The sequence below is a fragment of the Enhydra lutris genome, unplaced genomic scaffold (genome assembly GCF_002288905.1).
Source record: "Enhydra lutris kenyoni isolate GAN:26980312 unplaced genomic scaffold, ASM228890v2 scaffoldscaffold18, whole genome shotgun sequence".
NCBI classification, from domain to species: Eukaryota; Metazoa; Chordata; class Mammalia; order Carnivora; family Mustelidae; genus Enhydra; species Enhydra lutris.
In genome coordinates this window covers 33612836-33625034 of record NW_019154102.1, presented here as the reverse complement: position 1 = coordinate 33625034, position 12199 = coordinate 33612836, and the positions used below count along the sequence as shown (strand labels likewise).

The 12199-nt window shown below is 44.2% G+C and overlaps 1 protein-coding gene across 1 annotated transcript; it reads right to left on the bottom strand.

Moving 5' to 3' along the window:
- Window positions 1-1507: 1507 nt before the first annotated feature.
- Window positions 1508-7420, bottom strand: LOC111148105 (trans-golgi network protein 2). Its single transcript, XM_022504512.1, has 6 exons — window positions 7361-7420; window positions 6698-7187; window positions 6592-6666; window positions 5705-6506; window positions 4438-4521; window positions 1508-3055 (listed from the first exon to the last, which is right to left on the bottom strand). Exons 1-6 carry the CDS (start codon window positions 7404-7406, stop codon window positions 3050-3052), a joined length of 1503 nt encoding a protein of 500 aa, XP_022360220.1. The 5' UTR covers window positions 7407-7420; the 3' UTR covers window positions 1508-3049.
- Window positions 7421-12199: the final 4779 nt, after the last annotated feature.

Genomic DNA, 12199 nt, shown 5'->3' with positions numbered 1-12199 from the left:
GTTTACTTGTGGGACTAGCTAAGATTCAGTCTTTCCCTGGATGAACAGTTAAATGAAACCTGAAAAATCTCTTCCCAGGATTCTTTCTTAAGCAAGGCAGTGTCAAAGACAACCTTCCCAGCAAGAGTTTTCAGAAAACAGCTGGCAGAACTAAAGGGTCTGGTGTCTGGTGTCTAAAATACTCTCCTCCCTGTTCAAATGATTCAGAACATGTGCAAAGCGTGCTAGCTTTCATCACATATACATAACAGCATTATATATCAAGTTACCCTGTAAAAACAAGGAGCAGGCTTCCTTTTTTTGATTTAAATGACATGAAGTGAGGAAAAAAATGAGAATCACCATCAGGGGAATTAAAGAGGTTTATAATTCTATCACCAAATGTTTCATTAAAAGCCATCACGGGAAAAGAAATGTCAGCATTTATATAGCTAGTTGTCCAGTCTTTCCGAGTTGTTACAGCCTTTCTACATAGACGGGCCTTCACTCCCCCCGAGTCCAGAAGTGGATTCTTTAATTCCACTCCGTAATCTGTAGCAGGAAAGCAAACCCATCTATTGACATCCATGACTAAAGCATAGATTTCTCCTCATAGAAATCACCCTGCAACCAAAAGCTGGGGCAGGAAAGCAAGCACGTAGCTGTCTGGATAGGGGTTCCTCTCAAGGCTCCATGTGCCTCCCCTCCCCTCACCGGCTTGAAAGACCTGCCTTAGCCAGTTCATCCTCCTCCACATCATCCCTAGAAAAACATGCTTCCAAGAGTTCATCTTCCAAAGGACAACTCCTGAGGAAACAAGTTTTCCACTGGGGTGAGAGAGTTCCTTCAGTGTAATTTCTAAAGTGAAACTTAAATTCAATCGTACTCTTTTAGCACAAGAAACAATACTTCTTGGATGCTCAAAAAATGGAACTATGTGGACTCCACAGAATACTTATTTTGCATCCACTTGGTGCCAACCCTCTTGGTTCCTGAAACCAACCTTTCTGTTCTCCTCCTTACAAGCAAAATCCATCAAAAAGGGACAGCAACCAGTAGCCAGAAGAGCTGTGTGAGACCTTAGTTAAGTTACATTCATATGTCCTAAACAAAGAAAGGAGACACTGAACTGAAATACCAGGGAACGTCACTATCCTATAGGCAGATATGTAGATGGTGCCACAAGCACTCCTGCAAGCAGCTTAGTTTTGGGGGGAAGAGAGCAGATAGAGACATCAGATAATGTCTGCCCTTTTTTGTTGGAGTTGCAAAATTTGTGACTGGCATTATTAAGAGTTCTTAGAGTAGAATGGAAAAAGCCAATCCTCTGTAGTGGGGGCAGTGAGGAAGGTGTGTGGGAAAACCTGAGCTGGGCCCTGAAGGAAGAGTTGGGGGAGACAAACGGAAGAATAGAAGGGAGTGCACCCTAAGCAAAGAACAGCCAGGGGAAGCCAGGGAATGGAGGACACAGCAAGAACAAAAAGGCACAGAAGCCTACATGGGCCTGCCCAGAGGAGCCTTTGGCCTAGAGAGTATGCAGATCTACACAGTCCTGAACACCAGAGTCATAAAAGCTTGCTTCTCTAAGCCACAAGAGGTAGACAAGGGGAACCATGGTTTTATGGAATGCTAGGAGAACCTGACAGAAGATTCCCTAGAGAGAGGAAAGCATTTTAAGGTTGGTACACAGGCAGAGAGAATGATGCAAGAACATTCATTCCTTCCTTATCTCCATAAATCTCAAGTCAAAGCCATGCTCTGTTTTAAGCAAGGTGCAAGATAATGTGACAAAGGCTGGTCCCTTCTGCAGACCGGCTTCCTCAACAGCACAGAATTCATCCCACGGCCATCACTTTCCACATTCTTTGTATTTCCCTGAGATCAGCTATTCGATTTCCATTTTTTCTCTGAAGAAACAACTCTCTCTAGGCTATCATAGGGTAGCACAACTAGAGCAGATTTAAGGAAAACTTCAAACCACAGCAGGATCCAAGACACTACCTCAGTTACCCCTGAATTTCTTAAAATTTTAGTAATGTCTAACATGGGCTGGAAGGAGAAATTTTACTAATTACCCTTGGCATTTTGTATCGATCAGAGAACCATTAACTAGATTAAGGTAAAAGAGAGTACAGTTAGTTTCTGATTACAGGTCTGTTTTGTCTAGTTTAGGCAACAAAGGCAAAGCAGAGTTTATGGGAAACCTTTCATAAAAGCCCTTTGAAATAATGCAGATCAAAACCGAAACCCTCCTGCACATCTTCTTATACAAAGCCCGAGCTTACCCTATTTTAAAAAGTCTGTTACAATTTTGAGTATAGAAGAACAAAGCATTTCAATAATCATAACTGTATTTTTAAAAATCTGTAACGGGAACCATGGCTTTACAGCCTTACTTCCAGAATCCCCAAGTTTAGTCAGTACAACCAAATGGAAGTTGACTTTGTCTTAATATGAAAATATTGGAAAAATGTGAAGAACTTACTCTAGACAGGTTGGACTTAACAGGCAATAAAGCACTTTTTAAAAGCTGTTTTGGTTTGCTGCTGGAGCCTCTCAAGAGAGTTATGTGTTAAAGTCCCCCTTTGCCGGTCAGCATTCACCTCTTCATCTTTTGTAAAGGGCACAACCCCCCCAAGTAAGAGGCCTTGATACAAGAGCATCTCATCCTGCAGAGTTTTCCTAGGTCTACAAAGATAGTCATGGGCACAATGCTGTTTTCAAGGGATAACTACTAAATGGCCAAGACCCAAGGGAAGGCAGTTGGCAGCAGTAGCCTGCCTGGGGCTGAACTCCCTTTGGTCACAGTTGGCTTCCCACATGCTCCCTCTACTCACACTCAGAGGAGGAAAGGATGGAAGACAAGAGCAGAGATAATGGGGACACAGGAGTACAAGGTCACCAAAGTGCAGGTGCAAAAATCAAAGCAATCCCCTTGCCTCTGCCAGTCCAGACTTGCCACCAAATCCTAGAGGAGGGGGTGTCTCTTAGGTCACAGTACTTTTTTCTTCATTTCTCTCCATTTAAAAACAAATCAGCAGGGAGGACAAAGTTCTCAAGAATGGAAAAATCAAATCTGAAACAAGAGCAACACAATTCATTGGTAACATTAATCTCTTTCCAGAGGGAATATATCTCACTATGATTTTAGGGGGAAAAAGATCTTGTTGGGGAACCTGGGTGGCTCAGTCAGTCAAACATCTGCCTTTGGCTCAGGTCATGATCCCAGGACCCTGGGACTAAGTCCAGCATCAGACTCTCTGCTCAGTGGGAAGCTTGCTTCTCCCTCTCCCTCTGTCCCCTTCCCCCTGCTCATGCTCTCTCAAATAAATAAAATCTTAGAAGTCAGTTTGAAATCAAATATATACCAGAAAGATGCACATTTGGTGGAAGGAATATGGGAATCCTGGCTTCTGCTTTGTGCCATTCTGTGTTGTTCTGAATTGTTTATATGTGCATTTTTTTTTAAAATTAGAAAAAAATGAAAGAAATAAATTCTTAAAGTCAATTATCTGGAACAGTACTAGGCCAGGGCTAAATTGTGAAGCTGACCTACTAGGCTAGTTAAAAAAGGTGTTCTGAGCTGAGTGGCTTATTCTGGTGCTGGTATGAGCTATACATGTGAACTGTGTTCCCTTCCCTTTAGGAAGTCAGGCCACCAACCACTTTTTACCAATGTCCTGACTGTCCCTACACAAAAGGGGAAAGGAAGGGTGAGTGCTGGCAGCAAAAGGCAGTGGAATTATCCTGCTCCCACTCAGACAGACTGCCTCTGGGGAGAGTATTGCTCAGCTCCTGCATTGTGGGGCGGAAGGAAGCCTGTTTTCTGACAGGCCTGGGATGGCCACACTCAGGAAACCTAGTCCACAGTGCTTAGTAGGGCTGATCTGGGGAGTTGCAGGCCTTTATGTTTCTGGACTCATTTGTATTCAGGGAGTGTAGTCTAATGCTTTGCTACCTAATGCATGGTTCCCCAGCATTTGGCATCACCTAGAAACTCCTAGAAATGTAGAAACATAGCTTCCACCCAATAGGTAAGGATTCAGATTTTGCTTTTTCATCACAATTCCCAAGGTGGTTAAAATCTGCAAAGTGCTGATTCAGTGCAAAAAGCACACGACAGGTGTCTACAGATTTGCCATCAGGTCTTACTTAATTTTGCCACAAACTTGCAGTATGAACTTTGGGGGGAAAAATCATGTTTCTGGGCCTGACTTTCCTCATCTGTCGAGGGAGGGAGCTGATGTAGAACATAAGAGGGAGGGAGCTGATGTAAAACACATCTAGCTCTCATGTTGCAGACATGTATATAATGGATGTCTCTGCTCTGTGGTCTGCAAAGGGACGGGCAATGGCGGCAGCACCCCAATAGCTGCTGCCTCCATGTCAAACGCAAGTGCACTGCTGGGCCTATCTGAGGCTGCATATGCCTCCCACACGCCTCCCACACTTCCTTACCTTCTGGTCCAAACGCTGGTAATCACTGGCCTTTGGGCGCCGAATGACTTTAGATCTTTTTCCTTCCAGGACAAAAGCAATAATCTGGGGAAAGGAAAAAGAAATTAACAGGTGACTCTACAATGGCATATTTCAGTCTCTAAAATCAGAGGTCACCACCTGGTAGTACATTTGTTAATGACCCTGACAGTGAAAGAGCAGTACAACCACAAAGAGGCCTCTTTAAATTATAAGTTTTCAGGAGGACAGGGCCTCCAGTTACATCAGAATCTATTACACTGCCAAACAGGAAATGACAGATGAAGGAAGACTGTTCTGGGCTTTAGCTTGTGGGAGTCTGTATGATTTACTCAAAAGCACAAAGATCTGCAAACTCTGCCCCAGACACCTCTAGGATAAGACATTCCTTTTTTCCCCACAAGCAATAATTATTTCTTATCTGCAAATGTACTTTTTCTCCTTGTTTCATTTTAACCTTACCATTTTCACATCTGAGGTTTCTGTGTGATGAGCATTTGGATGTAGCCTAAGAAACACACCATACTTATTAAACGTCTTTCCTCATTCCTCACAGCCACAGGCAAACTGATATCATGAACTGAACTCTCCAATTTCAACCAGGCTGTAGAAACTACTGAGTTCTTAGGGCTCAATGGGAAATGCCGTCATTTCGTCAACAGAGTGGTGGCTAAGCAACAGATATGACTCCACACCAAACCCTGCTATCACAGTAGAAGACGAGTGTAACCATGCAATTTCCAGCCATTCTTCTAATCAGAAACTCAACTGACTGTAGAAGATAGTCCCGGGCTCTCTGCTGTGGCTGTCAAAGACTAGGTAACCACTCTTTCTGCCACTGCAGATGGAAGATAAAAGCTCGGGAAAGGAAACCAGAAACGATGCACCATCTTCAGAGTGGAAACAGGAAAGTAAGTACTCTACTTACAGACTGTCAGGTACTCAGGTTCTCTGAGGCAGTAAACGATCTAAGTTTATGATTACGGGAGGAGACCCCAATTAAGGTCAGATCATAAGGTCCTCACTTGGCACCTAGGACAGCAGCAGAAGGTACTCAAAGGAATCTGACATGAAGAAAGATGATCTATAAAATGAGAGTAAAAGCCCTAGCAGAATCTGAGGAAAAACTGCAGTTTGTCTTAAAACCCCCAGTGCTCACAGGCTGATGAGTGATAGATATTGGCGCACACACCAAGAATTCAGGATGGAGGAAATCCCATTCCTCTTCTTAAGGCAATTCTTGCCTTACCTTCCGTTTGTTGTGATAGGCAATGTAGAACACAGCAACAAGAATGGCTGCAGTCACCAGATAGGCAAAGAAGTGGCTGCTCTCTGCACTAGCACTTCCAAGACTGTCCTTAAAAAGGTTATCATTCTCCCTACTCATGGAATCTAAAAGTGTCCCTTCATGGTTCTCACTGGAGGCAAGGCCAGGCGTTTCTTTCTCTCCTTCGGGTGGTGAATTCTCAGATTCTGTATCCCCTTCCTCAGCCTTCTTGGCCTCCACATCTGTAAGCTCTGAAGACTTGCCATCTTTTTCCTGCTGTGGAGAAGTGGAGTCAGAGTCTAGTAATTCTCTCTCCCCAGATTCACTTCTAAAAGCATGCAGAGAGGTATCTTTGCCAGCTGGTATGTTTAGGTCAAGCTTGGTAGGCTCCTTGTTAGCAGAGGATGGGTTAGAGACCAGCTTATCAGGGCTGTCTCCTTTGGACTGTGGCTCAGGCTTCTCCCTGTCAGGGCTGTCTCCTTTGGACTGTGGCTCAGGCTTCTCCTCTTTAGGGCCACCTCCTGTGGACTGTGTCTGCGGCTTCTCCTTGTGAGGGTCCTCTCCTGTGGACTGCGTCTGGGGCTTCTTGTTAGGGTCCTCTCCTGTGGACTGAGGCTCGGGCTTTTCCTTGTTAGGGTCCTCTCCTGTGGACTGTGTCTGGGGCTTCTTGTTAGGGTCCTCTCCTGGGGACTGAGGCTCGGGCTTTTCCTTGTTAGGTTCCTCTCCTGTGGACTGTGTCTGGGGCTTCTTGTTAGGGTCGTCTCCTGTGGACTGCGGCTCAGGGCTTTTCCTTGTTAGGGTCCTCTCCTGTGGACTGTATCTCGGGCTTCTCCTTGTTAGGGTCGCCTCCCGTGGATTGCATCTGGGGCTTCTTGTTAGGGTCCTCTCCTGTGGACTGTGTCTGGGGCTTCTTGTTAGGGTCCTCTCCTGTGGACTGAGGCTCGCTTTTCCTTGTTAGGGTCCTCTCCTGTGGACTGTATCTCGGGCTTCTCCTTGTTAGGGTCGCCTCCCGTGGATTGCATCTGGGGCTTCTTGTTAGGGTCCTCTCCTGTGGACTGTGTCTGGGGCTTCTTGTTAGGGTCCTCTCCTGTGGACTGAGGCTCGGCCTTTTCCTTGTTAGGGTCCTCTCCTGTGGACTGTGTCTCGGGCTTCTCCTTGTTAGGGTCGCCTCCCGTGGACTGCGTCTGGGGCTTCTTGTTAGGGTCCTCTCCTGTGGACTGAGGCTCGGCCTTTTCCTTGTTAGGGTCCTCTCCTGTGGACTGTATCTCGGGCTTCTCCTTGTTAGGGTCGCCTCCCGTGGACTGCGTCTGGGGCTTCTTGTTAGGGTCGTCTCCTGTGGCCTGCAACTCGGGCTTCTTCTTGTTAGAGTTGTCTCCCGCGGCCTGCGGCTGGAGCTTCTCCTTGTCAGGGCCCTCGCCCGTGGCCTGTGGCTTTAACTTGCCGGACTTTTCTAGTGGTAAGGAAACTGAAATAAAGAAACCAGTTGGTTTCAGAGCTAGAAAAGACTGAGGCAACAACCAAACGGGCAGGCGGGTGATGGCAAGCGGAGGGGTGTCTATGGCAGGGAAGACCCGCGGTGACGGTGGGGGGCTGGGGGTGGCAGTTGGATTACTGGGGGGACCGGGGGGGGGGTCTTACCCGCCGCTGCGACGCTCAGCAGGACCAACGCAACCAGGAACCGCATCCTGCACCGGCTGTGCTTCCGCCCTCTACTGCTCTCGCGAGATCCGTCCGCGCAGTCTTAGTATTCTTAGCTCCGCCCCTTCCTGCGTGCGTCTTTCCGCCGCAACCGCGGTGAGGGGAAGTGGAGAGGTAAGGGAGGGTCGGACTGGTCGGTGTTTCCGCTCTTTCTTTTCCGTTTTGGCTGTATTCGTCCGTGCAAAGATAATGCAGTCTCTTTCTTTTCCAGATTTCTTCGCTGCCTAGCCGCCGCCGCAAACGTCACTCCCCTTTTCCTTTTTTTCCCCTTGTACTTCCGAGACAATCTTGGCAGAGCCAGAGCTCCCTGGCCGGCAGATGGTCCCACGGGACTGACGTTGCTGGGACCCGGCGCCTCGGCTCCATCCTCAGCTCACGTTTTTAACTTCTCCCTTTCTCTCGGTTCTTTGCTCGTAGCTTACAAACGTTTTGCGCCCAGGTCTCTCCCATCTGGAAACAGAAACTCATCCCGTCACCTTTGTAGCGGGAGCCATCCCATTCCCACGGGGACTGCCCTCCGAGGTCCCCAAAGATCTTTTCTAAAAAGTACGTCCTTTTTCTTGTCATGAAAGTTTTAGTAGAAGAAGATTCAGTGAACGTATTTATAGAAATAGGAAAAATCTTTATCCCACTCTTACGGGATAATCACAAGGTTTTAATGTATTTTCTGCCTTGCAAACATTCTAATATTTTTGATTTGGTAATACATTCTAGTGGTTCAGAAATCAAAATGAAATTTAAAAAAAAAGGTATACATCAAAATTCTTGATCCCTGCCATGCTACAGATTACCACTTAGTGTATTGTGTTTCTATGTAGTGTTTTATTTATTTTCTAGGCTTTTTTTTCTTTCTTTCTTTCTTTTAAGATTTCACTTATTTATTTGAGACAGAGGCACACACAGAGAGCACCAGCAGGGCGGAGGGAGAGGGACAAGCAGATTCTGGGCTGAGCAGGGAGCCCAACCTGGGGATGGATCCCAGGACTCTGGGATCATGACCCAAGCTGAAGGCAGACACTTAACACCCAAGTGCCTGCCGCATCTAGTGTTTTGTTTTTAAACAAGTAAGAATACTTATTTTTCCCTCTGTCTTAATGGGTGTACTTTTTGTTCTGTTTTTATATGCATATTCATTTTCCTCCAAATTGGTATCATTGGGTAAATAGTTTTGTATCCCACTGTTTGAAGTACTGTTAGTTTATACGTTAATTGCTGCTTGAGATCTTTTGTAATCATTGGCCAGGTTAGATGCTTTGTAGATTGGTTTTAAAAATGATAGGTCCTCAAGCAGCTGCCTTCGGCTCGGGTCGTGATCCCGGCGTCCTGGGATCGAGTCCCACATCGGGCTCCTTGCTCATCAGGGAGCCTGCTTCTCCCTCTGCCTCTGCCTGCCATTCTGTCTGCCTGTGCTTGCTCTCTCTCCCTCTCTCTCTCTCTGACAAATAAATAAAATCTTTAAAAAAAAAAAAAATGATAGGTCCTCACTTCTCTGTATCGTTCCAATTTTAGTATATGTGCTGCCGAACCGAGCACAATAGGTCCTCACTTAATGGAGCATGCAATCTAGTGGGGAACACAAATATTAACCAAATATTTATATAATTGTAGTGTGTGTGAATGTATGTTTGTGTGTGAGTGCACATTCTAAGAAATGCCAAGAAAACAAGGTGCAGAAACTGTGAGCTCTATTGACACAGGGAAATTCGAGTTGAGGACCAGAGAGTGTAGGTATTTCCCAGGTGAGGTTGAAGGGAAATGGTTTACATGACCTTGGGCAATTCACCTGTGTTAAGTATTAATTTCATCATTATGAAATGGGAATAAAAGTATTGAGAATTAGATATTTCATATGAAGTATTTAACCTAGTATCTAGCATATAAGCATATAATCTAGCATTAAGACTCCCCAAAGTTATCATATGTTCATTATATAAAAATTTTTATATAAAGATAAGCCAAGGTAAGAAAATAAAAATATCTTGTAGTCCAGAGCTATTGTCATGATTATTTTGTTGATTTTCCCCTTTTTTATGGGTGTCTATGTGCATATGATAGATTATTAACTGAAAATAAAGCAAGTTACAGAACCATACATACAATTCTTTACCTTACAGGTCCTCTTTGTAGTTTTAGTGCTACAACTAGTCATGTCACTTGTCTTCTGGTATACTATGGTCTTGTTTTTCACTGTTTCTTTACTCAACATCCTTTGAGGGCTTTCAATTGTCATAGAACTGAGTGTTTCTATGAGGAAAGTGAAATCAACAGAATAAAATACAGCACAGAGGTGAAGTAAGATAAGGAGTTAGATATTTCAGTAGTGTTGAGGGCAAAACCTGTTTGCAATGGGTTAAGTAGTGAATGGAAGGTAAATAGTAACTACCCTTTTCTGGAAGTTTGCATGTGAAACAGAGGGTTTCAAGTTATATAAGAGGATTGAACTTTTTTGTTGACTGAGGGGAAGAGCTCATTAGACAAAGTGACCAAGATTACAAGGTACAGAGATGAACAAAGCCAGAGATGAAGGGTTGGGTCTAGGGAGCAGCAGAGCTGTTGACTTTGGATTGAACCACAGGTTGACTTTGAGACCCATGGAAGGGCAGTTAAAAATGATTAGAGGGTGAGTGGAAATTTAGGTGGGGATGTGGGGGATCAAAATGGAACATTTCAGCTGGCCTCAATTTTCTTGATATTCTAAGAGGCAGGGCAGTCTTAAGAGTGGGAAGGTGGGGATTGAGTTGGGGATTTGAGAATGGTGATGTATAGTTGTTGAGGGGCTTTGGAGAGGAGCTGACAAAGGCCAATCATAATAACCAATGAGTGGCACGGAAGGTCTAGCTGATGTTCGGCATCACAAATCAATTGTGGCACCTAGTTCATTGTGTGGTTCTTCTTTAGGCAGATCTAACTGGAATAGGATTAGAGAAGGCAGATGCATCACTAACCCCTAACTCACACCCATTTTGGTTTAAGGGAGTGGTATCAGGGATTTTTAGTAAATCTTAAATTTTCCTTGTACCCCTGCATGATAAAAACACTTAAACTAGGAAAAGAAGGATGCCAACCTGAAAGAGGGCATCATACAAAAATCTCACAACTAACATTATACTTAGTGGTAAAGGACTTGAAATTACCCTCTAAGATAAGGAACAGTGATGTCTACTCTTACCACTTCCACTCTGTACTGGACGTAGCCAGGACAATTTGGCAAGAAAATGAAATAGAAAGTATCCAGATTGGAAAGGAAGAAGTAAAACTATATTTACAAATGGTGTGATCTTGCATATGAAAATCCTGAGGATTTTCTAAAAATTTATTAAAACAAGTTCGGCAGTGGGGCACATGACTGGCTTAGCTGGCAGAGCATGCAACTCTTGATCTCAGGTTCGTGAGTTCAAGCCCCATGTTGGACATGAGCCTACTTAACAAGACACAAGTTCAGCAAGTTTATAAGATGTGAGACCAATATACAAAAATCTATTGTATTTTATTTTTTAAGATTTCATTTATTTGACAGAGAGAGATCACAGGCAGAGAGAGAGGAGGAAGCAGGCTCCCTGCTGAGCAGAGAGCCCTATGTGGGGCTTGATCCCAGGACCCTGGGATCATGACCCGAGCCAAAGACAGAGGCTTTTTAACCCAGTGAGCCACCCAGGCGCCCCTCAATTGTATTTCTATACGTTTTCAATACACAACCTAAAAATGGAAATTGTTTAAGAAACAATTCCATTTACTATCAAAAAGAACGAAAGAGGTAGTGGCACCTGGCTGGCTCAGTCAGTAGGGAATGCAGCTCTTGATCTCGGGATTGTGAGTTCAAGCCCCATATTGGGCATAGAGTTTACATTAAAAAAGAGAGAGAGAGGGGAAAAAAAGTAAAATAGTGTTTAAAAAATTTAAAAAAAGAAGTGCAGGGGCACCTGGGTGGCTCAGATGGTTGAGTGTCTGCCTTTGGCTCAGGTCATGATCCCAGGGCCCCTGCTCAGTGGGGAGCCTACTTATCCCTCTCCCTCTGCCATTCCCTCTGCTTGTGCTCTCTGGCTCTTTCTCTGTCAAATAAGTAAGATCTTAAAAAAAAGAAAAAAAGGAAGTCCAAAACTTATTCTCTGGAAACCATAACACATTTTTGAAAGAAACTAAAGACCTACATAAATGGAAAGACATCCTATATTCATGGGTTGGAAAACTTAATTTTGTTAAGATGGGTATGCCCCCCAAATTGATCTACCAACACACTCCCTATTAGGATCTCAGCTGACTTCTTTACAGAAATTGGCAAGCCAATTCTTAAATTTATATGGAAATGTAAGAGACCTAGGATAGCCAAAACAGGCTTGGAAAAGAGCAAAATTGGAGGACACACCCTTGTCAAGTTTTATTTTTCTTAACTTTTTTTTTTCTTTTTTAAAATAAGCTCTATCCTCCGTGTGGGTCTTGAACTCTCAACCCTGAGATCAAGAGTCACCTGTTCTACTGACTGAGCAGGCTGGGTGCCCCCATACTTCCCAACTTTAAAATTTATGACAAGTTACAGTAATTAGGACAGTGTGGTACTGGCTTAAAGACATATAGATGAACTGAATCAAATTCGAAGTCCAGAATAAGCCTCTACACTGATGGTCAGCTGATTTTCAACATGGGTCCTAAGACAGTTCACTGGGGGAAAGAATAGTCTTTTCAACAAATAGAATACTCTGGGACAGCTGTCTAATAAGCATACGAAGAAATGCTCAACTTCACTGGTATTTGGTAAATACAAATCAAAATCACACTGAGATC

Bases quoted from the DNA above. Each gene is read 5' to 3' on its own strand.
- LOC111148105 (XM_022504512.1), bottom strand. From the start codon at position 7,406: ATGCGGTTCCTGGTTGCGTTGGTCCTGCTGAGCGTCGCAGCGGCGG. The intron at 7,188-7,360 runs GTAAGACCCCCC...TCTTTATTTCAG, and splicing joins GCTGAGCGTCGCAGCGGCGG to TTTCCTTACCACTAGAAAAG. The intron at 4,522-5,704 runs GTAAGGCAAGAA...TCCTTTCCCCAG, and splicing joins CCTATCACAACAAACGGAAG to ATTATTGCTTTTGTCCTGGA.